This window comes from Hypomesus nipponensis, chromosome 11 (assembly GCF_054491055.1).
Source record: "Hypomesus nipponensis isolate SF chromosome 11, ASM5449105v1, whole genome shotgun sequence".
Classification (NCBI taxonomy): domain Eukaryota; kingdom Metazoa; phylum Chordata; class Actinopteri; order Osmeriformes; family Osmeridae; genus Hypomesus; species Hypomesus nipponensis.
Window position 1 is genome coordinate 19743708 of NC_140371.1, and position 26582 is coordinate 19770289.

The 26582-nt window shown below is 47.4% G+C and overlaps 1 protein-coding gene across 1 annotated transcript in view; it reads left to right on the forward strand.

Moving 5' to 3' along the window:
* Positions 1–26582, forward strand: part of LOC146268571 (ankyrin-3-like) — an 87256-nt gene that overhangs the window by 34073 nt on the left and 26601 nt on the right. The window contains exons 6-30 of the mRNA XM_084709859.1: positions 374–559; positions 1077–1100; positions 3028–3126; positions 3375–3473; positions 3954–4052; positions 4447–4644; positions 5723–5821; positions 5992–6090; positions 6180–6278; positions 6494–6691; positions 7854–7952; positions 8618–8716; positions 10869–11066; positions 11942–12040; positions 12914–13012; positions 13674–13772; positions 14126–14221; positions 15425–15497; positions 15701–15757; positions 18801–18924; positions 20332–20343; positions 22691–22778; positions 23785–23835; positions 24466–24572; positions 25424–25456. Coding sequence (XP_084565985.1) covers positions 374–559; positions 1077–1100; positions 3028–3126; positions 3375–3473; positions 3954–4052; positions 4447–4644; positions 5723–5821; positions 5992–6090; positions 6180–6278; positions 6494–6691; positions 7854–7952; positions 8618–8716; positions 10869–11066; positions 11942–12040; positions 12914–13012; positions 13674–13772; positions 14126–14221; positions 15425–15497; positions 15701–15757; positions 18801–18924; positions 20332–20343; positions 22691–22778; positions 23785–23835; positions 24466–24572; positions 25424–25456 — 2534 coding nt within the window. The remainder of the gene's footprint in view (positions 1–373; positions 560–1076; positions 1101–3027; positions 3127–3374; positions 3474–3953; positions 4053–4446; positions 4645–5722; positions 5822–5991; positions 6091–6179; positions 6279–6493; positions 6692–7853; positions 7953–8617; positions 8717–10868; positions 11067–11941; positions 12041–12913; positions 13013–13673; positions 13773–14125; positions 14222–15424; positions 15498–15700; positions 15758–18800; positions 18925–20331; positions 20344–22690; positions 22779–23784; positions 23836–24465; positions 24573–25423; positions 25457–26582) is intronic.

The following is a 26582-nucleotide window of genomic DNA, read 5'->3' on the forward strand; positions in this document are numbered from 1 at the left end:
GTTATGTAATGAAACACTTCAGCAGGAGAAGAACCTACTGCTGGGAAATCCACACTGTTTGTTTGATGTATGACCAGCTGTTATCGAAGAAGCCTTCTTGTAAATGAAAAAAAAAATACGACGACCGATATAAGAAATGAGGTTCGAAAACGAAGAACTGATTTAGTTTTAATTGAACGGTCAGAATAAAGGTCAGAGATCCCTCAAATCTTTGCTCTTGTGAGAAGGTTGGCGTTTCATAACATTCCACGAGAACTTCAGAACACTCTCGTGTAATAAATCCCTCGCCAAGACGACCCTAATCCTCTTCATCCGTGCCCTATTGACCCTCCTCCCTTTCCTCCATCCTCCCCCCGCTCCGCCCCCTCCACAGGATGGCTTTACCCCACTGGCAGTGGCTCTCCAGCAGGGTCATGACCAAGTGGTGTCCCTGCTCCTGGAGAACGACACCAAGGGCAAAGTCCGCCTCCCGGCGCTCCACATCGCCGCCCGCAAGGACGACACCAAGGCAGCGGCCCTGCTGCTGCAGAACGACCACAATGCAGACGTGGAGTCCAAGGTGAGGCCCCGCACTGGTTTCGCTGCTCTCTCTCTTTCTCTCTCTCAGTCTCTCTTTCTCTGTCTCTCTCTCCCTCCCTCCCTCTCTCCTTGTCTTCCTCCCTCTCTCCCTCCCTCTCTTTTTCTTTTGTTGCCAGGCCTTACCTCGTGCCAACTTTGTATTTTTCTATCTTTCTGTCCTTGTTAAACTGCTATGGTGCTGTGTAGCCGTATACCGTATATGCTTTATATCGATCAGTGAGCTGGTGGATGGACTAGAGCCTCAGCCATAAGTCTAACAGAGAACCTGCACCGCGCAAAGTCCCTCTGTCTTCATGAACCAACTTGATGAGTCAAACTGGACGTACTCTAACTTATACCTCTAACTTTGACAGTAGTGTTTCTAACGTCTGACAGTAGTGTTTCTAACGTTGACATCCTCAGGTTGTTGGGAGGGTGTTTCCTGGGAGTTGTGTTTCTGCGTGCACTCTAACAACCCATTCTCTCTTTCCTCGGCCGCCCCCCTCTCCCTTCAATAGATGATGGTGAATAGAACGACAGAGGTATATCTGTATAAAGTACTTACTTTATCTATCGCAGCCCCATGTAAAGAAAGACAACCTGAGCACAGAAACCGCCCCCCTCCCTGTGTCCTTCAGTAGTGATGCTGCAGCCCTATCCACCCTCGTCTGGTTCTGTTACCCCTTACCCCCCCCTCCTCCTCCCCCTCCATCCCTCCCTTCCCCTCCTCTCTTCCCCCCATCGCTTCCTTCATGTAGTGGATCTCTTCCTGATACTGAAACTGCAATAGATAGTTAAGGTCTGTGTGACTCAGCATGACTGACTACTAATACCTGATGGTTTCTGTAGCGGGAGGCTACATGGGTTGGTTTCCAAACGAATGTTTGGGTAGGAGCACTTCCTGGAATTCCTCAAAATGACTTTTCTTGAGGTGCTCCTTGGAATGCGGATATATGTGGACCAACATTTATTTCTTTTTTTATTTTTATTTTTTACCAAACTTTATTTATCTTGCTAGTTGGCCTACAGTTAGTGATTTGAAAGTCCTATATTATATAGTGTGAGATGTTAGCAATCACAACACTCACTGTAATGAGAGTGGGGTAAGATTTCTCAAAAAAGAAACAAGTGTTTTTGATAACAATCCCGTTGTACAACTGCTCCTGTACAAGCTTGTTTACTTGTACAGGACAATCCACAACAGCATTTGGGTGCCAACAAAACCTCACCAGGTGATTATCAAGTGAACCCAGCCTCCCAGCTACAGACAAGTAGCTAGTATACTTAGTGGATTGAGTTTGTTAGTTGTTAATCTTCCTGACTCATAGCACCAACGACTGTAGTTTAATGCATGGGCCAGTAGCCATATCACTACGCTGTCTGATTTCTAGTGGAACAAACTGGTCTTATCAGGTCAGACCTGGGCCCAGGTTCTTACAGCTTGTGTGGTACTGTAGCATGGCTGTCAGGCTGGCTGGTGACTAAGGTGGCTTGGTAATATAGCTGCATGATGGAAGATGCTAATGCTAGGATGCTACAGTGCCAACCATACAGATCCCCATATGTTTAGCCCGAAGTATACTGAACATCTATGGACACAGATTAATGGGAAATTATGGGAAAATATTTGATTTGACTTTTAAACTCGATTTTTACAATCTAGAGAAAGTAGTGTCTGTTGCTTCATTTAGGACAGCTGTTTTGGATACTTTGGCAACATACAGAAATCTATGACCTAAGACGATTACAGAACTATGGGAATGCTTGCTTAGAGATAATTGGCAAATTGAAATGAGGATTTTTGTCATTGGATAGCTTTATCTAAGAATCCTCGCTTGATTGGATGGCTCTGTGAGGAAGCAGTTTTTTCCTACGTCTGGCTTGTGCTTGGGCAGCTGTTACTCGCTAAGCCAGGGGTTTACATGGAAATCACATCACCGAAATGAAATACATTCAGATGTATGGGTTAGTGGCAGTTCACCTCCTCGATAATATATAGTTTGATTTCAAATGTATTCGAATGTTCTGCTCACATGTAAGTTGATACTGGTGTTTCCACTACATAAACAACAATGTGGGTTTATGTCCTGGTATCTGTCCCCCTGGAATGGTTTCCTGAATGTGTTACATGTCAATCTCATGAAAGCTCATGAAAGCTCATGGAAGCTCATGGAAGCTCATGAAGCCAACTGCTGGTATGGTATACACGCCCGTTGATAACAACATTTCATCCATACCATACTAGTAGGACCAAATGTTTGGTTTTCTAAGGAGAAAGACGTTCTCTGCCACATTGAGTAGCCTACAGTCTTGTAGTAGTGTTAATACATGTGACTTTGTGCATAGACTAACAACATTTTCTACACGTTTAAATTTTCTACACTTATCAGTTTTAATAGAAAGCAAATTGTTTAAAACTCCGGACCTGAATGATGTTGTTGTGTACGTGTGTGCGTTTGGTCTCCACAGAGTGGTTTCACGCCCCTGCACATCGCAGCTCACTACGGCAACATCAACGTGGCTACGCTTCTGCTGAACCGAGGAGCAGCGGTAGACTTCATGGCCAGGGTGAGGACAATCTGCCCTCTGCTGGACAGGAGGAGCACTGCATCTCCCTCGACCACAGTCAACACACTAAACACTGCAACACATTCTGAAGCACCTTACTTGTTTTCGTGAGGGCAAATTCAGAATCCATTAGGATTTATTCAAAGCTGTTTATTAAGTAATTCCAATGAAAAGAACCCAGTTCTTCGCAGTTCTTCACTCTTCGCCCCCTCCGCTCTCATCTCTCTGCTCCTTCTGCTCCTGCTCAGAACGACATCACGCCTCTCCACGTGGCCTCTAAACGAGGGAACAGCAACATGGTCAAACTGCTGCTGGACAGAGGGTCGAAAATAGACGCCAAGACCAAGGTGAGACCGAACTACCACCGTGTGTCGGCGACTATTCTCAGAGGTGGAAACAGCCAGGATGGTTGAGGGTGTCATGCGTGCCAGCATTCAGACAATGCGGTCCCAAGATGAGTCGGTCTGTGTGATGCACGCTGTGCTGTTTGACAGTTTACATGACGATTCCTCTCTCAAAATTGTTGCCACTTTTCAGTGTAACCCTGAACACTACTCATCCACAATGCTACATATCCAACTAACATATATTTATATAAACCCTACTCATACATACAAATACAGGTATAAACATCCAATTGTTTATGATTAGTTAGTTTACTTATTTACCAGGTTTTTATACAGATCATCCATCCATCCACCTTCATCTATGTTAAAAGGGGCATGACAGCCTCTGCAGCCCTGTTGACCATGTGCTTGTGGTTCGAGCCCTGTTGACCGTGTGGTTGTGGTTCTAGCCCTGTTGACTGTGTGGTTGTGGTTCTGTAGGACGGCTTGACTCCCCTGCACTGTGGAGCGAGGAGCGGTCACGAGCAGGTGGTGGAGATCCTGCTGGACCGCGGAGCTCCTTTCCTGTCCAAGACCAAGGTAGAGATCAACACGGCCCTGGTGCATGCTGGGACGTCACACAGGGCTGCTCACATGAGGTTGTGTGGACAGATCATAAAAAGGGACTCCCCAGACTGGGCTTGTGCTCTTCAGTCACACTGATTGTAAAACTCTGATGCTCGTTAGCAGGGCTAACGTTGACATGTTTCTTCCTCTGTGACCTTATCATAACAATTCTCACCGGACACTTCAACAATATCTTTTATCTAACCCCCGGCGTAGTTTGTAGAATGTTGTCATAACAATTCTGGAACAACGACACAGTATTTCAATCATGACATTAGCTGACAATAGATAATGAGTCTGAGCCTTCACACAAGACCAAACCAGCGAAGTCAGAGCGTTGCTGACACTGTGTGTGTGTCCTCTCCAGAACGGCCTGTCTCCACTCCACATGGCCACCCAAGGGGACCACCTAAACTGTGTGCAGCTGCTACTCCAGCACGACGTCCCCGTGGACGATGTCACCAACGACTACCTGACCGCCCTGCATGTCGCCGCCCACTGCGGACACTACAAGGTGGCCAAGCTCATCGTGGACAAGAAGGCCAACCCCAATGCCAAGGCACTGGTGAGGGAGGGAGGGAGGGAGGGAGGGAGGGAGGGAGGGAGGGAGGGAGGGAGGGAGGGAGGGAGGGAGGGAGGGAGGGAGGGAGGGAGGGAGGGAGGGAGGGAGGGAGGGAGGGAGGGAGGGAGGGAGGGAGGGAGGGAGGGAGGGAGGGAGCGAGGGAGGGAGGGAGGGAGGGAGGGAGGGAAAGAGGGAGGGAAAGAGGGAGGGAAAGAGGGAGGGAAAGAGGGAGGGAAAGAGGGAGGGAAAGAGGGAGGGAAAGAGGGAGGGAAAGAGGGAGGGAAAAAGAGAGAGGGGGGACATTGTTTGACCACTGTTAAAGAGAAGACTAGGAGAGGAGGGAGGAAAGGAGAGAGGGAGGGAGAGAGTAGGAGGGAGGGAGGGAGGGAGGGAGGGAGGGAGGGAGGGAGGGAGGGAGGGAGGGAGGGAGGGAGGGAGGGAGGGAGGGAGGGAGGGAGGGAGTAGGAGGGAGAGAGGGATAGAAGACTAGGAGAGGAGAGAGGAAGGGAGAGGAAGGGGTTAAAGAGAGTCATCTCTTCTTCTCCTTTCCTCTTGCTTGTGCCTGATCTCCTCAGCTCCGGGTGTGGTTGGCAACTGTCACTTTCTTCGTCCTAGCTCACTTCCTGTTCACACAGCTCCTCATTCTAGAAAGATAACACTCAAAAAAGATTTGACAATGCTGACCAGCCCTCCGTCCCCACAACCGCACTGATTACATTGTCACTGGTTCTGTAGAGATCTCTGCTCTGAAAGTGCTCATGTTTTGGTGATCAGCAGAGCTAAGTAAACTATATATTAAATACAATATATTTTTCTGTGTGTATCGGGCTGTGTGAGTGTTTGTGTGGAAAAACTTGACATGCATTTTTGAGTATGTTGTCATGCTGTGTGGTGAACCACAATGGGAGTGGTGTTTCAGAAATGTTCCTAAAAAGCAGAAGCGGTGTGTGAACTGTGGTTCAAATCCAAGCCCACCTACGTCTCACTCTTTACTGTACATCTTGAAACAGGCTGTGCCCCAAAACCCAATCATCCCAGCGGTGTGTGGTTAGTCTGAGGTGTTGTCGTTTTGTGTCGACAGAACGGCTTCACCCCGCTTCACATCGCTTGCAAGAAGAACCGCGTCAAAGTCATGGAACTGCTGCTAAAACACGGAGCTTCCATCCAGGCCGTCACTGAGGTAAAACAAATAGTAGAAGAAATCGAATAGTATTTCAATTTAAAAAAATCTAATTAGAATGGAACCTCCCATTTCACGCAAGAATCGAAAGCTGGTTCCTTTGGTTTTACACCATTAAATCCAATCTGAATTCCCTGCTTTTGATGGCTGCTGTGTCGTTGTGTTTGCAGTCTGGCCTGACTCCCATCCATGTAGCAGCCTTCATGGGCCACGAGAACATCGTTAACTCTCTCACGCATCACGGGGCATCGCCCAACACCACCAACGTGGTAGGCGGCAAATCCTACTGTTCAGTAGAATATGGAGGCCCTCTTGACTAGCACCCTTCTCATAGTGTGTGTGTGTGTGTGTGTGCCAGCGGGGGGAGACGGCGCTGCACATGGCGGCGCGGGCGGGCCAAGCAGACGTGGTCCGGTACCTGCTGCAGAACGGAGCCAAGGTGGAGACCAAGGCCAAGGTAAGTGGGGTCAGGGGTCAAGGAGGGTGCTAACCTCACGCAACATCTATCAGGCAAAACCTTCTCCACGACTTGACACACACACAGTACCGCTACGACACATCTCCCCTCCAAGCACTTCATCCACGTCCTCCAAACCACTCAGCCGGTGCGATAACGTCACGTCGAGATAACCCCCCCTCTCTCCCCCGCCTCTCGTCTCCGTGGTTGTCTAGGACGACCAGACGGCCCTGCACATCTCCAGCCGTCTGGGGAAGGCCGACATTGTCCAGCAGCTGCTCCAGAGGGGGGCATCGGCCAACGCTGCCACCACCTCGGGCTACACGCCCCTCCACCTGGCGGCCCGCGAGGGCCACGAGGACGTGGCAGCCATGCTGCTGGAGCACGGAGCCTCTCTCTCCGCCGCCACCAAGGTTAGTGGGCTAGGGTTAGGGTTAGGGTTAGGGTTTGGGTTTGGGTTAGGGTTTGGGTTAGGCCTCCTCTGGGGGGCTTGGCTGCGTGTCGTTCCATCAGACCGGCCTTCCTATTGGCTCTCTGCCACCAGCAAGGTTGGTTGGGCTATCTGACACGGCCGGGAAGCGAATCCTCATTCTGCGCATGCCAGATGACGTCAGTGTAGCTCATGACATCCCAGCTCCACTCACACTTAATGGTGCTCTGATCTACGCTCAAGGTGAAAGAAGGATGTTTCTGTCGTCAGGGATATGGTTGGCGTGTGCGCTTGTACATGTACAGGACATGTGTGTGGGAATGTGGTAATCTGGATGAGTTGCCATAGGCCCTTCTTGAAGGTGACCCTGTCAGCGAAATAGATTAATGAAGGGTAAACCCTACTGTCCCAGTGCTCTTGTTCTCGTTCTTGTTCTCTCTCTCTCTCTCTCTCTCTCTCTCTCTCTCTCTCTCTCTCTCTCTCTCTCTCTCTCTCTCTCTCTCTCTCTCTCTCTCTCTCTCTCTCTCTTACTCTCATGCTCTGTCTCTCTCTCATGATCCCTCTCCCTGCACAGTCTCTCTCTCTCTCTTTCTCTCTCCCATGCTCTCTGTGACTCTTGTTTATCTGTTTTGCACAAACATCCTCCTTCAAACATGAAAACAGAAAGAAGCATATAAAAAGTCTTCACTGTAAGACGAGACCATGAATTAGCCTGTAACGGTTTTATGAATTAGGTCAAATGTTGCTCTGTGCCAAACGGGCGATTTATCTTAGGGAGTTCCACATTCCTCTGGAAAATATGACCTAATGTCTTAAAATACCCCTCCTCAACACACAGAGATGGGGCTGAGATCAACACAGTTGCATTGTGTCACCCACTAAAGCATGGGAACAGTGGCACCAAAGATTGTTTGGCTGCAGTACCATGCATAACCACCAGGGGACCAAACTCTCGACTAATGCTTTACTCTCTTGTTTAAATTGTGTATGTTTCCTTTATAGATTCTGATCAGTGACTCTCTAGGCCGTCAGACAGTAAAAGGGCATGCTCGATGATCTTGAGTATTTTGTCTGCTCAGCATTTGGTGTCATGTCGATAGCTGTCTCATGTGGATGGGGTGCATTTGATTTGTACCCCCAAACAGAAAGGGTTCAGTCCACTGCACGTGGCAGCCAAGTACGGGAAGATTGAAGTGGCCAGCCTGCTCCTCCAGAAGAGAGCCTCTCCGGACGCTGCAGGAAAGGTGAGCTACCAGCAGAGAGAGTGAGAGTCAAAACAAACAAACCCGACGTGAACTCGTTGAACTGGGTCTGAGAGAGACACCACGGCGAGACCAAACTGGCCCCAGCCATGACCGCAGGAAGTGGAAGTGTGAGAGAGTGAGAGAGCAACTGTATTCAGATTGCATCCCTCCTGGTCTGCTTTCTACCCTGCTGGACTCACCCCTCCACCCCCTCACCCCTCCACCCCTCTGAGGAACGAGGAGAGCTCTGGGAGTGTGGGGGGCTCCAGCTGGACTGAGTGAGATTGGGACCGTTCCCGAAAACGACCCAACTATCAGATTCTTGGGGTGTCTGTGAAATAATCCTGTGCATGCTCACTATTCTTATGATGACACGCACTTACTTACCCTCTGCTGACACACCTACACACACTACCACCACACACACAAAGACACAGATACGCACACACATACACTCATGTGAACGCACACACACACGCGACCACACACGCCATTGTAACGTGGTCTGTCTGCGCTCTGACTGCGTGACGTGAACTTCTTTATCTCCACATCTTCTCATCCTGCTCCCCTGACGATCCTGCTTCTCCCCTCTGGTGTGCTGGTGTCTGGGGTCACTCTAACGCGCTGCTGTGTTGCATGTGTGTGTGTGTGTGTGTGTGTTATAGAGTGGGCTAACTCCACTGCATGTGGCCTCTCACTACGATAATCAGAGAGTGGCTCTGCTGCTGCTGGATCAGGGAGCATCTCCCCATGCTGCCGCCAAGGTACCACACACCACACACACACCACACACACACACCACACACACACACACCACGCACACACCACACACACGCCACACCACACACACATAAATTTAACATGTTTTAACATGATGGATGGGTCCTAGCAGGATAACCAGTAACATGATTCATCAAAGCTTTGTATGTCTGCTTGCTGTTACTGTCCTCATTAGTCTTTGAAATCTTTTTCATGTGTTGGAATCATTCTTAAAGTGACTATCTGTGTGTGTCAGTGTACGACCATGTGGAGTTCCACAGCCTCCACTCCCAGCTAGCTTACGTTTAGTGTAGTCCCACTGATTATAGAGGTTTATGTGTGTTCCTTTATGAAAGCATGGTAACCTAGTTACTGCTTTTTTTCAAAAAAATATAGGTGTTTTTACACTTTTGTGGATTTTTACTGTTTGTAACTTTTCAATGCAGTCATTTTGAAAAAATGAAAATTGAAAAATTGCAATATTTTACAAAACGTAAAAGTTGAGAAAACTCTCATTAATAGGCAAAAGTTATATATTAATATGTAGCACAAACATTTGGAGCACGTCTCCCCCCTGCGGACTGGTCTGTAAAAAGACGCAGTAATGTAAAGCAGGCATTAACTGGTCTGTAAAAAGACGCAGTAATGTAAAGCAGGCATTAACTGGTCTGTAAAAAGACGCAGTAATGTAAAGCAGGCATTAACTGGTCTGTAAAAAGACGCAGTAATGTAAAGCAGGCATTAACTGGTCTGTAAAAAGACGCAGTAATGTAAAGCAGGCATTAACTGGTCTGTAAAAAGACGCGGTAATGTAAAGCAGTAATATAAAGCAGTAATGTAAAGCAGTAATGTAAAGCAGTAATGTAAAGCAGTAATGTAAATCAGGCATTAACTGCGACGTCTGTGGCTGGGCTCAGTCAGGGACCTCTTTAGATCCTTCACTCTCTCTCTCTCACTCTCACTCTCTCTCTCTCTCACTCTCTCTTTCTCTCTCTCTCTCTCTCCTTTTCTTTCTCTTACTTTTCTTTCTCAGACTCTCTCCCTCACTCTCTTTTCTCACAATCTCTTTTTCCTGTCAACTATTTCCTTATCCCTCGTATAAATCTGTTTAAATTGGTGTTACGGTCGATGTCTCTGGTCTACTTCAACATCAAGCAGTGTTTCGGAAATGTGATCAATCTAAGAAGGGAGTGATGGGAAGGAGAGTGTTTGGGCCTGGCGTGATGCGAACACAACGCCAAGAAGTCACATGACAGGAAACCAATTTTGATGTGTTCCACAGCTGCCTGTCCTCCTTTGGCTTCATCCAGTGTTAGACAGACAGACTGACCCCACAACCACACCCCACACTCACACACACACCACACACACACCCATAGAAGGATGGACGGAAAACTGGCAAATTGAACTGCCTGAAAAAGCTGAGCCAATAACCTGAAACGGCTGATAAACAAATCAGGTTTAATGCATGAGGCAACGTTTGAGCATTTGCCCTGTGACATTTATCAAACAATGTTCTCCAAAGGGCCAAAGTTACCCCTGAGTCATTTCCAGTAACACAAGTTTAATAAAGGTGGACGGAGGTCCACTTGTCCAACAGTTTGACCCCCCTGACCCCAACTCCTTAGTGCCAAACTCCCAGAACTCCTGCACAGCTCCTGGTGGAGCTGTCAGAGTCAGGGAATTTGCACCCTCCCTCCCTCCAGCCAGACAGGCTGTCTTCTAATCGGACTTCTCTGGCAGCAGTCATTGTTGGTAGTGTGGGTTCAGCTAAGGAGGGAGATGCAAAGGTCAAAGGTATAGAGATAAGAACAGGAATCTCTCTAGGGGGCGTCAGTGCATCTGTGTGACATTGTCCTGCTTGGTGTCGTTTACCACCTCCTCCTCCCAACCTGAACACAAACAATGGTCTCGAAACATGACGTCTGATTAGCAGTGTAACACTGAATCTCTGTATTTCAAAATGTCTTTTTGGTGAATTGACTTGGGGTAAGACCGTTTCTACTCTACAGCGGAATTGTCTCTGTCAGGAAATACGTACACACAAACACATATCATAATACAGGGACCATACATGTTAAAGGAAAACAGGATAGGAGTCCGTGTGTGTACGGTGCGCCGTGTGCTCGTGTTTAACGACATCTCTCTCCTCTCCAGAACGGCTACACACCCCTCCACATCGCCGCCAAGAAGAACCAGATGGACATCGGGACCACGCTGCTGGAGTACGGCGCGGACACCAACGCCGTGACGCGGCAGGGGGTCAGCCCCGTTCACCTGGCGGCGCAGGAGGGCAGCGTGGACCTGGTGTCCCTGCTGCTCGCCAAGAACGCCAGCGTCAACATCGGCAACAAGGTGAGCACGGAGATGCTCTGACACGTACACAGGATGAGGTAGTACACGTGTAAACACTCTGACACGGACACAGGATGAGGTAGATGTACACTGTACATTATAAGTAATGACAAGTAACACAACATGAATCACATACATACAACACACGCAAACATACATTCATAAATCCACACACACATAGATATGGACACACAAAGCAAAACACACACAGACATTTTCTGTATTATACTCTCACACACACACATTTTTAGTCCATACAACCACACACACTAGACTCACCACCACTGAGCACAATTTTTTTTCTTTTTCTGGTGAATTAGGCCCGTTAATATCCTGCTGGAGGGGCTGGTGTTATCTTAATGAACACTAGTTGAACACAGATTAGCAGCTCTGTGCTTAGCTGGGTCATTAGCACGGAGGATTAAAACAGACGGGCCTCACCTGCAGGCTTCAGAAGCAGCAGAGAGTTTATACTCGCCTCCCTTCAAAACAAGCGCCTCGCACACTTCCTGTCCACAGCCAGTCAGGAGGTTGTAGCATGATGCAGGACCTCGCACACTTCCTGTCCACAGCCAGTCAGGATGTTGTACCATGATGCAGGACTTCGCACACTTCCTGTCCACTGCCAGTCAGGAGGTTGTAGCATGATGCAGGACCTCGCACACTTCCTGTCCACAGCCAGTCAGGAGGTTGTAGCATGATGCAGGACCTCGCACACTTCCTGTCCACAGCCAGTCAGGAGGTTGTAGCATGATGCAGGATGTTATGTGAGAGCGCTGACGCTCACGGTGACAAGCTTATCCTCACCCTGCCTGTGTGTATGTGTGTGTGTATGTGTGTGTATCTGTGTGTGTGTGTGCTTGTCTCCCTGTCAGAGCGGCCTCACCCCCCTCCACCTGGCGGCACAGGAGGACAAAGTGAACGTGGCAGAAGTCCTGCTCAACCACGGAGCGGAGATCGACCCCCAGACCAAGGTGACGCTTCCGCCGTTCCCACGGCAACCAAAGGGCTACCGCAGACAAAGACATGACCTTGATCTCAACCCGCTTTCAGCCCCCTTTTTCAGCAAAAATAAATGTGTTGCCAGGGTTGAGTAATGGGTGTGTGGTTAGTACTGTGTGTGACTAATGCTGATACATATCGGACAACAAAGTGTGGGTGTGTTTGCATTAAGGATGTTTGTAGTAGAAGTTGTTTCAACAGCTCTGTATTCTCAGCAGAGGAAAGATAAACTCGCTTGCACACAAAGCACTCACAAACACACACACACACACACACACACACACACTGCAGCAGTGTGTTCTGTGGTGCAGCATGAATAAAGGATCTGTCAGACACCTGAGTGGCAGGTGTTAGTGTCTGTACATACGTCACGCACAAACACACACAGACACACACAGACACACACAAACACACAAAGACACACACTCAGACCCATAGCAGGCTCCTCACGTCCACAAGCCAGCGGGCTGAGATCTGCAGCAGCTCAAGGGTAACCAACACAAGGTCACACACAGACGCATGTTAGCTGCTGACGCTTCATTTGTTTGGAGCCCTGGTCACTCATCCATTCAATCCTCTCGTTACTCTTCCACACGGGAAATACAGATCTCGTCAAATGTAAACTGTGTCACCGTTTTCCTCCAGTCTAACCGAGTGGCAGTTGGTTCTGCATGAGCTTTGGAACATCTTACACCGTTGTTTAGCCCGAGGGAAAGTTCTGTTCTTACTCACAGGATGGGAGGTAACAGAAGGAGAGTTTGGCAGGCTGACCAAGGAGGCTCTTTTCCCCTCTCTCTTCATCTCTCTTTCTGTCTCCCTCTCTCTTTCTCTCTTTACTCCAACAGATGGGTTACACTCCGCTGCATGTGGCTTGTCACTATGGCAACCTCAAGATGGCGAACTTCCTCCTGCAGAACCAAGCCAGAGTCAGCTGCAAAACCAGGGTAAACCCACACGCACACACTGACAGGTCTCCACTGCGGGGCATTGGAGGGGTATTGTTTACCTTCTCTGTTGTGTATCAGTCCCGGCTTGTGTGTCGTCTCTGTGCATCCCTCACTGTCTCTGCTCATCCTCTTCCCTCTCTTCCTCATTGTCTTCCTGACCACTTCCTGTTCCATCTCTGTCACTCGCTCTGTCTCCTTTGCCTCCCCCTATTTTTCCATTTCCATCACTCTCTGTCACGCCCTGTTCATTTCCTCTCCGCTCTCTCTCTCTCTTTTTCCACCCTGCTCCCTCCTTCCCTCTCCCCACCCCTTACCCCACTCCATCTCTCTCTCTTACTCTCTCTCTATCTCCCTCCTCTCTTTCCATCTCTCCTTGTCTATCCCTGATTTCCATCTCCCTCCTTCTTTCTCCCTCTCTCCATCCCTCTCTTCCTCCCTCTTTCTCTCTCTCCATCCCTTTCTCTCTCTCGGTCTTCCTCCCTCCATCCATCCCTCTCTCTCTCTGTCTCCCTTCCTCTCTGTCTCTCTCCATCCCTCTCTCTCTCTCTCTCTCTCTCCCTTCCTCTCTGTCTCTCTCCATCCGTCTCTCCCTCCCTCTTTCTCTCTCTCCATCCCTTTCTCTCTCTCTGTCTCCCTTCCTCTCTGTCTCTCTCTCCAGAACGGGTACACCCCCCTCCACCAGGCGGCGCAGCAGGGCCACACCCACATCATCGCCCTGCTGCTGCAGCGCGGAGCATCGCCCAACGAGCTGACCGTGGTGAGCAGAGAGCATCATGGGAGATTCCTGCTGAGCTCATCACACGGGCTCAATGACCTCGTCAGCAGGGTCGCACACATACGCACGCAATACAATACACACGCATGTAGTACGACACACACACACACACACAGAGAATGTAAGTGTGTATCATTAAGTCATGATGTACAGTGAAAAATAAGGCATGAGAATGCAGAACAGGTGTCATCGCGTACCTCTTCATCTCGACTACACACACATCACCCATAAAAGCACGTTGTACCATCACTTCCTGCCACCTCCTGCTAACACTGTTCAGCCAATAGCAGCAGCACACAGGTCAGACATTCTCCCCTGTTTCCTCTCATCCACAGAATGGAAACACCGCCCTGTCAATCGCCCGTCGCCTAGGTTACATCTCAGTGGTGGACACTCTGAGGCCAGTGACTGATGATAATCTGACCACCATGGTGAGAAACACCACATGTGATCTACAATGTCTGCTTGTAGGGGGGCAAATATGGTCCAAACAACCTAAACTAATTCCCCTATGGTTTAAAGGAAGATGGGAAACTGAACAGTGTATTAGTATTGAACCAAATAATGCCAATACCAATAGAATTCCAGGTATTTGACTATATGAGTTAAATCAGAGCAAGAATGGTCAAAGTACGGTTAAATGAAATGCGCATTTAATAACTTTGCAAATGAATGAAATCGATTACAAGGCAAACATGTTACAATATGAAAGCTTTTAATCTTACCTACTCTACCATGATCATTGTAAATCAGAGAGAAAGCAATAGGTGAGCAAGGAGTAGGACAGTATGACAAGGCAGAACTGAGGAGAAGGTCTCAGGAGACGAAGAATCCAAAGAACAATGCATCACAATTCCCTTTATACACAAGAACAACCAATCAGACCACATCTTGAATGGGGTGTGAGAGCCATCAAGTTGAGACCGTCCAGAAACTCCAGACTTTAGCATATGAGAGGTGGGGGCAGGTTTGACACCCAGCCTTACATGCTATTATTGATGTGTGTGATGCATCTGTAGAACTAATGCTGTCCCTTTACTGACATTAATGAATGAACGTGTAGAAAGAGGCCATCCCAAATTAGGGTTTGGCTTTTGTGTGAGCAGCAGTCCAGGTATCAGAGCAAACTGGACAGTAGGTGTGTGCATGTGTGTGTGTGTGTGTGTGTGCGCATGACTCTGACCAGTCACGTTGCCTCACATGCGTGTGTGATTGTGCCCTAAGCAGGAGGGCAGGATTGAGGCCTCAGGGCCTTCTTCAAATAGCCCAGATCACTGGCAGTGTTCTGACCTGTCCATGTGAGAGTATGAGGTGAGAGAGAGACAGAGAGAGAGGGAGGGGGGGGGAGAGATGGGGGGAAGGCGAGCGTGAGAGAGAGGGGGGGAGAGAGAGGATTAAAGTCACTAAGGGCCAGGTAGAGGTCAATGGGAATGACAGCAGTATTATTGCTATGCATTATTTATCGGTCTGTCTATCTCTGTCGACATGCATCAGTGTCACCCAAACTTTACACTAAAAGTCTAGTCATCATGTCTGTGAAGTAAGCAGGTACCGTCTGCTCCACTGGTAGCAAAACTCTGTTTATACAAATGTAATATCTCACTCTGCTCCATCTGTGTTCTTCTTGACAACAGACTGTGACCGAAAAACATAAAATGAACGTTCCGGAGACGATGAACGAGTTCCTCGACTTGTCGGATGACGAAGGTACTGCTAACCCCAGTTCCCCTCTCAACCCCAGTTCATTCCTTCTAGTGACATTTCCACGTTATAACGTGTGTTTTATTAGTGAAGAATGAATTGACATGTTTTTCTGACAGTTTCTGCACGCTTTGTCTAACTGTGGATGGTTGTAGTGCTGGTGAACATGTGGCATTCGTTTTTTTCCCCCTCCTGTATTCAAATCACAGTTAGGGCCAATATGCCTGAAATTCTCAATGAAGACTATATGTCAGACGATGAAGAAGGTATTTCCCATGTCCATTTTTCTACGCTGAGGTTTTCGTTTTTGCTTTTCTATCCTTTTGACACCTCCCTCATCCTCACCCCAGCTTCACCTGCCGGACAAGCTAACTGTTGCGTTGTCCTTCTAATACCCAGCTGCACCTCTCTACCCTGCTGAACATTGACCTGGCTATGGTTATGTTTACACAACGAAAGCCAGGAACTCTCTCTGTCACTTAAGCTGCTTACACTGAATTCAGATTTCTTTGAGTACGCATCTAAAGCTCCTGTCGCCATGGCAGCGGTCCATGTCACAGGTGAACCCCGCAAAGAAAGCCATGGAACTTTCAGGATTTGTCTTGTATTTCTCCTGTTCTCTTGTTGGTCTATATAGTTGTTGCCAGCCCCAACCATTTTATTAGTATTTAGCTGTTTTATGGTATCATATCTATGCATTTGTAGTCAAGCCGTTGAGTGTATCCAAGTGTGTACAAAGTGTTTACTATATCTGAAGTTACTTTATAAAGCTAGTGTTTCGTTATCGAGACTTTTAATTATATCTTAGTGTCATGTTCCAAACTTCCTATTACCGCACCTGAAGAACACTTCTGTAATATTTATGGTATTGTCCATGGATTGTTGCTTAGGTGACCGCCGGCTGAGGTGTGGAGTTTCTGTGTCAGGTGAAACTGCTAGACTTACAAGGTTACATCTACTCATTCAGAGTTGGCCTCTCTCTCTCTCTCTCTCTCTCTCTCTCTCTCTCTCTCTCTCTCTCTCACACACACACACACTTATCCATCTGTGACCTTAAGACTGATAACAATGATTGGTTCTTCAGTATGAGAATACTGTTCGAAATTATTTAAAATCCCCAAGAAAGGTTTTTTTAAACCTGGAAGAATCCCATGACGTGCAAGTGATCGTAGAGTGAGTGAGTGAGTGAGTGAGTGAGTGAGTGAGTGAGTGAGTGAGTGAGTGAGTGACTGTGTGTGTGTTTGTTTTCCTTCCTGTGAGGCAGTGACTGTGGATGGAAACATTTTGAACTTCAGCTAATGTCCTTTGGAGGCCAATCCTATTGAGCAGATGGCTATGACAGGTCACTGCTAGTCTTGGACAGCTAGTCACATGCTGATCTGATCTCACACCTTCTGTGGATGACAGGCCTACTACTGTACTACTGATCTTAGATCAGATTGTACTGCCCCTTGCAGAGCCTAGGGGATTTAGACTGGACATGAGGGCTATTGGGTGTAGTACAACACTACACTTAACCTAATAGCTGGACAGTGGCAGTTGGTACATGTATCTGTCTGTCAGTGGTCTGCATACTAAACATACAGTATCTAACAAGATGTATTAAGACTTAAAGGTATAACGCATTTCAAATGCAGAACTGTCCCCTCCTATCCCCGGCCGCAAAGCAACTCTGAGGGTCTTTCTGTTATCCTGTATAGCACATTTTTGGTGGAAAGGCAACTTGTCGCTCACTTTGTTTTTCGCGTCTATAGTGGGGGTTATCTCTCCCAATGTCAACAGAAAAGTAATTGTTTACATGCTGGATTATGCGAGGTCACCAAAGTAGCCTACCGCTAACTACCAAACATACCTCTCCATCGCTACACTCCATTCAGATGGTCTTAACGGTCGGAGATTCGACTGAGGAGACTCGAGGTCTTTCTCTCCAATCCAATGAGATGAGCTTTTGCTGAGCCGCCTACAAAGTATTAGCTGTCAACAGTTGCTCTCGCCACCAAACTCCAATGGCCACCACTTTGGCTCAGCAATGGGATCTGTGTTGAAAACTCCGCATAGTTTGGACTTTGTTTGTGGCTCCACTAAGAGCAGTGAAGGTGGCGGTGCATACCGCCTCTGCACCAGCTTCAACATACGCGTGGTTACATTATCCGGACGGAACAGTGACTGTCTGACAGGACTTTCAAACAAGACGAGGCAACTTTGGGTCCCTCTATAGCGTCACTCACCTGCTCGAATCGATCTCTGGAATTATTGGGGAAAGTTAGTCGTTTTGTGGACTTTCCAGCTGGAATAAACAGACTCAAACGGAAATATTTAAAGAGTGGAGTCTGATATGGCTGCTTTTGGCATTCTGTGTAAGTAATTAGATTTTTTTGCGAGGTGTTGTTTGGGTGGCACCAACATTGGTGCATAGAACAGTAATTAGTCTGAGGATGGTACTACCTTTTTGGATCGAACAGTTATGCACTCAGACAGAGACGGAGGAGAGAGAGCAATGAAGAGAGCGAAGGACCAGGAGAGGGGACGCTTGCTTTTCGTGACGTTATAGCTCAGTGCTGCATTAGCTCTATAAAAATTTAACACCGCTTTTAGAGGTTGAAAGTCTGTATTTGAGTGGTGGATACTGTTTGGCTACTTGCGTGAGTGGAATAATGTTTCAGTTTTACAAACGGAATGCTACGGCGGTATTCTTGTTACCCATCCGAGCAAGAGTGCGGCAGTTTCAGAGGTAGGACTGCCGGGGGGAGGGGCTGCGGTGGATGACTGAAGTGTTGCAGGAGTCGGACATGAGGGAGAAGGGGAAACGATATTGTAGCGGTGCCGACCGGCGTGTACTCTTTCGCCCAGCGAAACGAGGTGCCTTTGCCTTTCTTGTTGAAGCTTAGCCTTAACACTCAGCGCTTTGGCTTTTGTGTGTATCTAAACTGCGTTTTTTTTTTTGCTTAGCAGCTGCAATGTAAAGAGGCTATGGTGGTGTCTGTAGCTGATGGCCTTAGCTGAGTTATAGATCTTTCAACCTCTGAAAGGTCTCATCTCATCTCAAAATGCGCATTGATGCTAATTAATACTTGTTTAGGTCATTGCATTGCTGTTGATTGTACGACACCACATTGTAGGCTATGTGGACAGTGGCAAAGTTGTGTGCTGGCCCAGTGCTGTAGCTACAGAACTGTAGATGGCGATGGTTATAATTTATCAAAGTGGCGTTTTATGAGCAGAAATAACACCCCCCCCCCCCCCAGTAGTGCCGCAACCATTGGCCCACATTTCAGGATTGTCATTAAAATAAAGCTACTTTTACTCCAGGTGAGGATGCGATGACCGGTGACACTGACAAATACCTGCGGCCTCAGGATCTTAAGGAGCTGGGAGACGACTCTCTCCCTCAGGAGGGCTACATGGGATTCAGCATAGGAGCACGCTCCGCAAGGTAACGGGACACAGTCCTTTTTTTTTTAAAGACATTGTTCTGCACATGACCGTGAGTCAGCCAGCGATGTCATGTTTGTTATCGCAGCCGTTAGCTGCTCATCCCATACATAGGTTTAATACCCAAACTCTCAGATATGTGCAGGATGTTTTTTTGTGCAGTTTTGGTAAATCTCAAAACAAAAAGGAGGTTTAAACTAACCCTAACCCTCACCGGACATTATAGAAGCACTATAAAACCGCTGTAAGGCCGCCATGTAATGATTCAGCCTGACAAAATGATTCAGCATTCTGTTCGTCTCAAAGGGTGTCAGTGACAAAATCGTAAACAACTTTGACAACTACTCTTCACCTATGGTCCCAGAATGTGTTATTGTTAGGGACACTGCGCTGTGGGTTACCCACCCCAGCATTCAGACAACATCAGGGACTGTAAGAGTTGAGTGGCCAGTGGAAAAACTGGCAAGCCCCAGTGAAAGTGCATCACCACATTAGATGAGAGTATTGTGTGGCCGACAGCACATCATTGGCTGTCCATTGTGGTTGCCCTGACAGCTGGCAGTCGCATGGGGATGCATGACTGGCTAAAGACAACAACAAGGACAGGAAACAGAGAAACAGCAGCAACGGCAAACACTGGAACAGGCCTTACTCTACCTCTGTTTGACATCTCTCCAAAGCTATAGATTATGACTCTAATACGCCAGATCATATATGGAATTCTGACTGCAGGCATGTTGTTGTCTTTAAAACTGTATGCCGCAACTATAGAATGTATGTCATACTTCATATGGTTTGACTTAAATCATTCCGGATTTTTGTTTTGACGAATTGTGACTGGTTGTCTTGTCACTTGTCGGATTCATGTGAAGAAGTGCATTGTGGGTAGTCTCTTCAGCTGTGATATGTTGAATACTGTCATTGCTCTGTAACTACTATTATTATTATCCAGTGCTCATAAACAGAATATGTGCACTACTGTGTATGCTGACAAGGCTCTTTGCAGGGCTGTAAGTGCAATGCAATATAAAAGCATTTAATTATTTCTATTGATTAATGAATGTATAATGCTGAGCAATTGCTTTAATTTCCATACCTTTCTGTTTATGACATCGGCCTTGCATGGTTTGCTCTGGGACTGGGAAACAGTCTCACAAATGACACACACACACACACACACACATTGCACACATGCTAACACACCACGCGTACTCTACCCATGCAAACCGCTACCCAGTTTTGGAGCACAACCCATGCAAAAGCAAAGCATCCATGTCATAAAAAATAAATAATAATAAAAGCCCCACTGCACTGCTTTGAAGACTTCTAAATGCTTGGCTGTTCAACTTCCTATTTCTTCTTTTCCTTTTCCCCCCCTCTTCTGGCACACTCGGTTTGCTCACTCTAGTCCTAGGATCAGGTAAGAGCAGAAGGCCTAGTTATTTCATCATCCCCCTAGAACCTTACCCATAAACCCCTTCTCACCTCTGACCCCACTCTCCCATCTCCGCTGTCTGTGAGGTCCTCGTTAGGTGCCCTCTGTTTATATGGAGAAACGTATTCCGAGCGGGTGATTTCCGTCTCGTTCACAGTGCCTCCCTAGTTTTCATCTGCTCACAATAAACCCTGTATCATGTTGCAGAGGATATCAATTAACCAGTACTAAACCAAAATCATGAATAGAAGATTATCTTGAATGTTATGGCGATGGTGTTTTGTTTTGACCCGATGGTAACCGTTGTGTTGGTTTGAGTTGTGTTGATTAACCCTCGTTTTGGTTTGGTGTCGATGTGGCCGATTTTGTTTGTGCCACTCAATGTAACTTCCAGGGATCAAAAAGTAACCATCATAAACTCTAATCTGCATCAATCTCCCTGTAGTCCCCAATTGAGCCTGTGAAACTGGAGTTTTCATCTTCCAAAACGTCCTGTGACTATAGTTTGACCTTTTCTGGAATGCAGAAAGGACATAAACTAGGCCGTCAAGGCCGCAGAGTCCTGTTGATTTAAGTCGTGTACTTAATAAACCCCAAACTGACCTGTAGTCAGACTGCTAGAGGACAGACAGACAGACAGACAGACAGACACACACAAAAACACACACACAGCATACAATTGCACATTCAAACACAGACACACACACAGACTGTGCTGCTTGGCCCTATCTGACGAATGTCAGAGCAGCGATGGTAGTGTCACAAATCACACAATGAGCTCTTTGACAAATTGGCAAACATTCTCTCTCTCTCTTAATGACACAGTCTCTATCTTAAATTCAGGCTGTAACGAGACAGGGAGCGTGAAAGCGAAGGGGGACAGGGGCTGGATGGAGGGAAACGGTGTAGTGAATAGAGAAGGGACGAGGAGAAGACAGTCATTGATCAAGACATTGAGAAATAAAGGGTTGGAGGAGCAAGAGCGATTAAGGAGAGTGTGTCGGAGGGAGGTGAAGTTGCAAACGAGTGAGGTCGAGGGGAAGAGCAAGTGTGTGAGGAGACTTCCGTTGAGAGCATTCCAAGAAATTAATAGAAAAAATAAATAAAATTAAATTGGCAAGAGGGCAAAGGGTGAGTGGAGGGGGTGAGCGGGGGGGTTGAAAGAAAACAAAAGAGGGAAAGTGAGGGAGGGAGGGAATTAAAATGTAACGGAAGAAGACTGATTGGGCCACAAGCAGGGCCGTGGAGAGAGAGAGAGGGCAGAGTGGTGCTCTCCATTCAGACCATGGAGAGTTGCCTGGTAACTTCGGTTGAAGGCAATGCTGAATAAAAGGCTTCTCTCTGTGCTGAATAGCATGCCTCTCTCCAAATCGCTGAACTCTGCAGTTTATCCACCCCCCCCCTTTCTATCTCACTATGTGCCACACAAACACACACATACAAATACACACAGTGAACACACACACACACACACCACAGATACACAGTTAATGCACACTTAGACAAACACACACTGGGCCTCCACAGTGCAGCTGTCCCTTATGGAAGGGGTACAGTATGTGTGCTCCTACCAACGGCATGGGCCGTTTCAAAGACATGAGAGAAAAACAGAGCAGAGCAGCTATCTTGCTGCATTTCATCAGGGTATCTCTGCAAGAACAGGCAAGCGTCACAGCTACAGTGCACACCAGACTGCAGCAAAACGAAGAGACAGTGAGAGAAAGAGATAGAGAGAGATATTGAGAGAGACAGAAAGACAAAGAGAGAGAGACAAAGAGAGAGAGACACAGAGAGAAAGACAGAGAGAGAGAGACAGAGAGAGAGAGACAGAGAGAGAGACAGAGAGAGAGACAGAGCACAGGAAAGGCCTTCTTTGAGCCGCCTGCTCATTGAACTAAATCAAATAGACTACTGAGGTGAAAGGGAATCAGCCTTGATGTTTCTAAAATCTACCACCACGACACGTAGTCAGACTCTTACATCTGTGCTTGTGTCAAACCTCCCCCCCCCCCCCCACCCCACGACTCATACACACACCAGACACCTTGCCCTCTTTGTTAGCCTCTTCTCCTTTATCTCCTATACAAACAAGACTGACTTCACTTTCTCATTTCCATCTCTGAATAACAACACTTGTCTGTCTGTCTCTATTCGACTGTGAGGCTCTACTCTCCTTCTGTCCTCCAAACTCCACCACCTTCCTATTGCTCAGCAGGTCCCTGAAAGTCGCATCACGTTGTAACAAAATTCTTTTTACTTTTGTTTTGTTGTCCCGCTCGCCTACGCTCGTTGTCGCGCGTCGCGTGGTAACATGTAGCCTCCGCTCCTTCAGTTCGGATAGGTCCAACACGCTGAACCGAAGCTCCTACGCCAGGGACAGCATGATGATCGAGGAGATCCTCGCACCCACCAAGGACACGGTAGGTTCCTTCCCCGGCCTCGCATCACCTGTCTCTGCCCTCCTACCTCGCCTCTACACCCGCTCACTGACTCTACTCTTCCCTTGCCTCGTTCTATTCTTGATTCAGTTTTTTTTTTTTTTTTTTCATGAACTCCCTGTGTCCTTGTGAAGCTTCCTTTTCGGTCCTCTCTCATTCCGAATCAGTGATTCACTTAGTGAATTTGGGCCCAGGTTTTTATGGGTTGATCTCCACACCTATTGAGATTCAGGGTCGTTTACGGTTACACTCGGGTTGTTTAGGGTTTATTTTTATGTTGAACTCAGAGAAATACAGTGTGTGTGCCACCTGCCACACTTACCACACAGTCAGTAAACCTTTTTAGGTGCCTGTGATGCAAAATACTCTCCAGCCTTCTTGGGTAAACCACACTGCTGTGTTTGTCTAGATCCTAGAGAATAATTCTGGTGGTGCTAAGAACGATCTATAACTTTGTGTACTGTAAACACTGTGACGTTTCCACAAGCTCAACTAACACATTCCACGAGATTTGTGACTAAAGATGGCAGAAATATGCCGTCTGGCCTCCGCTGCGACGTAAACACACGTTTTGGCTTGAGGAGTATGTAATTGCAACACTGGGAAAATGTTATTTATGAGGTTCAAAATAGAGTACCCCCCTCCTCGATTGCCCAAGTCGATGTATCAGACACCTCCTGTTTGCTGCAGGCCCAGACACATCAGAGCACATGATAGTCAAGATTAGAGACAAATATATTCATGTCAACCTTATGCTGACATACTGTAAGATTATCACATTTGCCTGCCTGCCATGGTTTTCCCACAATGACAAAATATGGGATTATCTATATTTATTTACTCAAAACTAGGGCCTGTACTAGGACATCCCTGACAGAGACGATCACTTGCTATATTCTCTTTTCTGATGGTGACATGGTCCTCTCAGCTACCCTTCACCTGTGAGACCATTGTCCTGTTTCTGATGTGTCTCTCTTCTCTTTAAAAGCTTCAGAATGTCTGTAAAGACCTTTCCTACTTGGTCGATCCTCTCAATAAGGTATTACATTTGGACAGACGGTTTCTTCATTGGCCATGTCTTCACATCTCTCCATCCCCCGTCAGTGTCTCTGGATGTTTGTTTGTGTTCTGAAGTTCTCATTTCATTCCCCGGTGCTGGTCTCAGCGCGGTACACAGCCATCCGTTCCTCCATGCAAACTTGATAACCCTGAATTCCAATACGATCCATTTTTCATACAAACAGAAGAATTGTTTCAATTGGACATTTGCCATGTTTGGGTTTCACAGTGGCCCATCTTGTGCAGAATGTTTTTATTTCTAGATTATTCAAAACATATTTTCCAGGATGACTGTACCTGTTGTATGTCATGTGGTTAGATCACAGTTAATTCCTCAAGAAGGTCAAGGGTCATCATGTTCTGAAAATCATAATCAGGGTTATTTGTTATTTCCTGAATGATTTACCAGACTTTACCATCCTCCTTCTCTTTCATCCGCCACCCTCCCTCCCCTCCCTCTCCTCCTCCTCCCCCCTCCCTCTCCTCTCCTCCCCTCCCTCTCCTCTCCTCTCCTCTCCTCTCCTCTCCTTCCCCCTCCTCCCTTCCCTCTCCTCCCCCTCCTCCCCTCCCTCTCCTCTCCTCCCCTCCCGCCTCTCCTCCTCCCTCGCAGCACCTAGCAGTGACACGGGACCACAACTCGGAGTGTCTGCGTCGTTACAGCTGGACACCCGACACTATGGACCACAGCAACGCCGTGTCCAGCCCCGTCCACTCAGGGTAAGAGCTCCAAACTCCTTCCTCTAAACACTTACCTCAGGTCAGTTTACGGTGTTTCCCACGGGTGTTTATGGCTAAGATGTATGGGAAGCTAAACTGAATCCAGATCAGTGCCCAGAGGCGGCTTCACCCTCAGAGAGAATGATCTACTTTGCAGACTCCATTTTAGATGAAGTATTAATGAAGGTCTTTGCCAGCTAACCAGCTATCAGGATTGTACTGCAGTGATGGACTATAATGAGGTATTAGCTGCACTCCTGGGTGCGATAGCACAGTGGTGCGTCGCATGGATTGGGGGGGGGGGGAAGTCTAGTCATCCTGGAGAAAATAGGCTCTCACTACCACATTTAGGATGTGCTTCTTTACACTCGTGTTACTTGAGAAGAGTTCTAGAAATGATGTGTGACAGTCTCTGACAGGGTTTAGGTAGAGGATTTGGTTATGTGGCATGTTTATCTTCTTTCTGCTTCTAAGTTGGCTCTAGTTTGAATACAGGATAATGGCATCATCATAAAATGTATCTCTTCTGAATTCAAATGAGCCAGATCGTTTTTGCATAGTGCCATATGAATCGCGTCAATGGATAAAGTAGGTTTGGTTCTGAGTTCCTTTTTTGTGTTTGTAGTGTAGGCCATAGATAGTTGATGCCCTCTTCCACCTCCAGACCATTCATGTTTTCTGTTTCCCTTTATTTCCATCTGTTTTTGTCCTACATAAAAAAATGCATCAAAGCAGTTCCTTAGAAAACACATTGATTGTGCTGTGATACTAAATCTAGTTATGTTTTTTTCTTTCTTTTTTTCCTTCTTCTTTTTTTTGCCTCCTGCATTGTTTTGGTTCTTTATTTGCAGCTTGTCCTCCCCGCTCCCTCAATATGACTCCAGGTGATGATTGTGTCCCACTGATGTCACACTGATGTCACAGTTCAACTTCCCTGTCTCTATCCCTCTCTCTCTCCCTCTCCCTCCCTCTCTCTCTCTCTCCCTCTCTCTCGCCTTCTCTATCCCTCCCTCTCCCTCTCCCTCTCCCCCTCCCTCCCTCCCTCCCTCCCTCCCTCCCTCCCTCCCTCCCTCCCTCCCTCCCTCCCTCCCTCCCTCCCTCCCTCCCTCCCTCCCTCCCTCCCTCCCTCCCTCCCTCCCTCCCTCTCCCTCCCTCTCTCCTTCTCTCCCCTCCTTCTCTCTCTCTCGCCTTCTCTATCCCTCTCTCTCTCTCGCTCTCTCCCTCTCTCTCGCCTTCTCTCTCTCTCTCGCCTTCTCTCTCTCTCTCTCTCTCTCTCTCTCTCTCTCTCTCTCTCTCTCCCCCTCTCTCTCCCTGTGCTCGTCCCGTCCGTCTGGTGTCTGGTCTGGTGTCTGGTCTGGTGTCTCATCCACTGCTGAGTACGTTGGTGTAGTTGTAGACGTGTGTTTGGGCTCCTCTCACCAAGGTGCCATGTCACTGCACATATAGAACTGATCCCCTCAGCTCACTCCCTCCCACAAGAGCAGCTCTGTACCCGACCACACACAGATGAGGCCAGGCAAAGTCAAATAAGGTTTTCCGAGGAGAGTTAGACGCACCACTTACCCTCGAAGAACAGAACGTTCCATGTGCTTTAGGACAGGTTGCCCCGCGCAGCAGCGATTCAGCACCTTCTCCAATCAACATTCAGAGGGAACGTAGAACATCCTAATCTAGTGCTATGCAACGCTGTGTTCAGCAAAGATTTATTATGATACAATTACAGAAATGTTTTATTATAGCTTGTATACATTACAAGGCACTTCAATGTCACAGCCCTTGTTTTTGTTACTAATCCTTAATAGAAGGGATGTTGTGGTAAGAGATAAGATGGCAAGACATGAGGTGAAGAAGAGGGTTTGAAAGAGAAGTATTAACACTTAACAAAGCTGCGTCACTGATGACCGGCGTTCACGCCTCACTACATCCCTGGTAAATATTCCACTGTTAATAGGGTGCCCAAACGTTTTACTTTGTCGAGTGTAACAAGTCATATTAAACACACCCACTCAT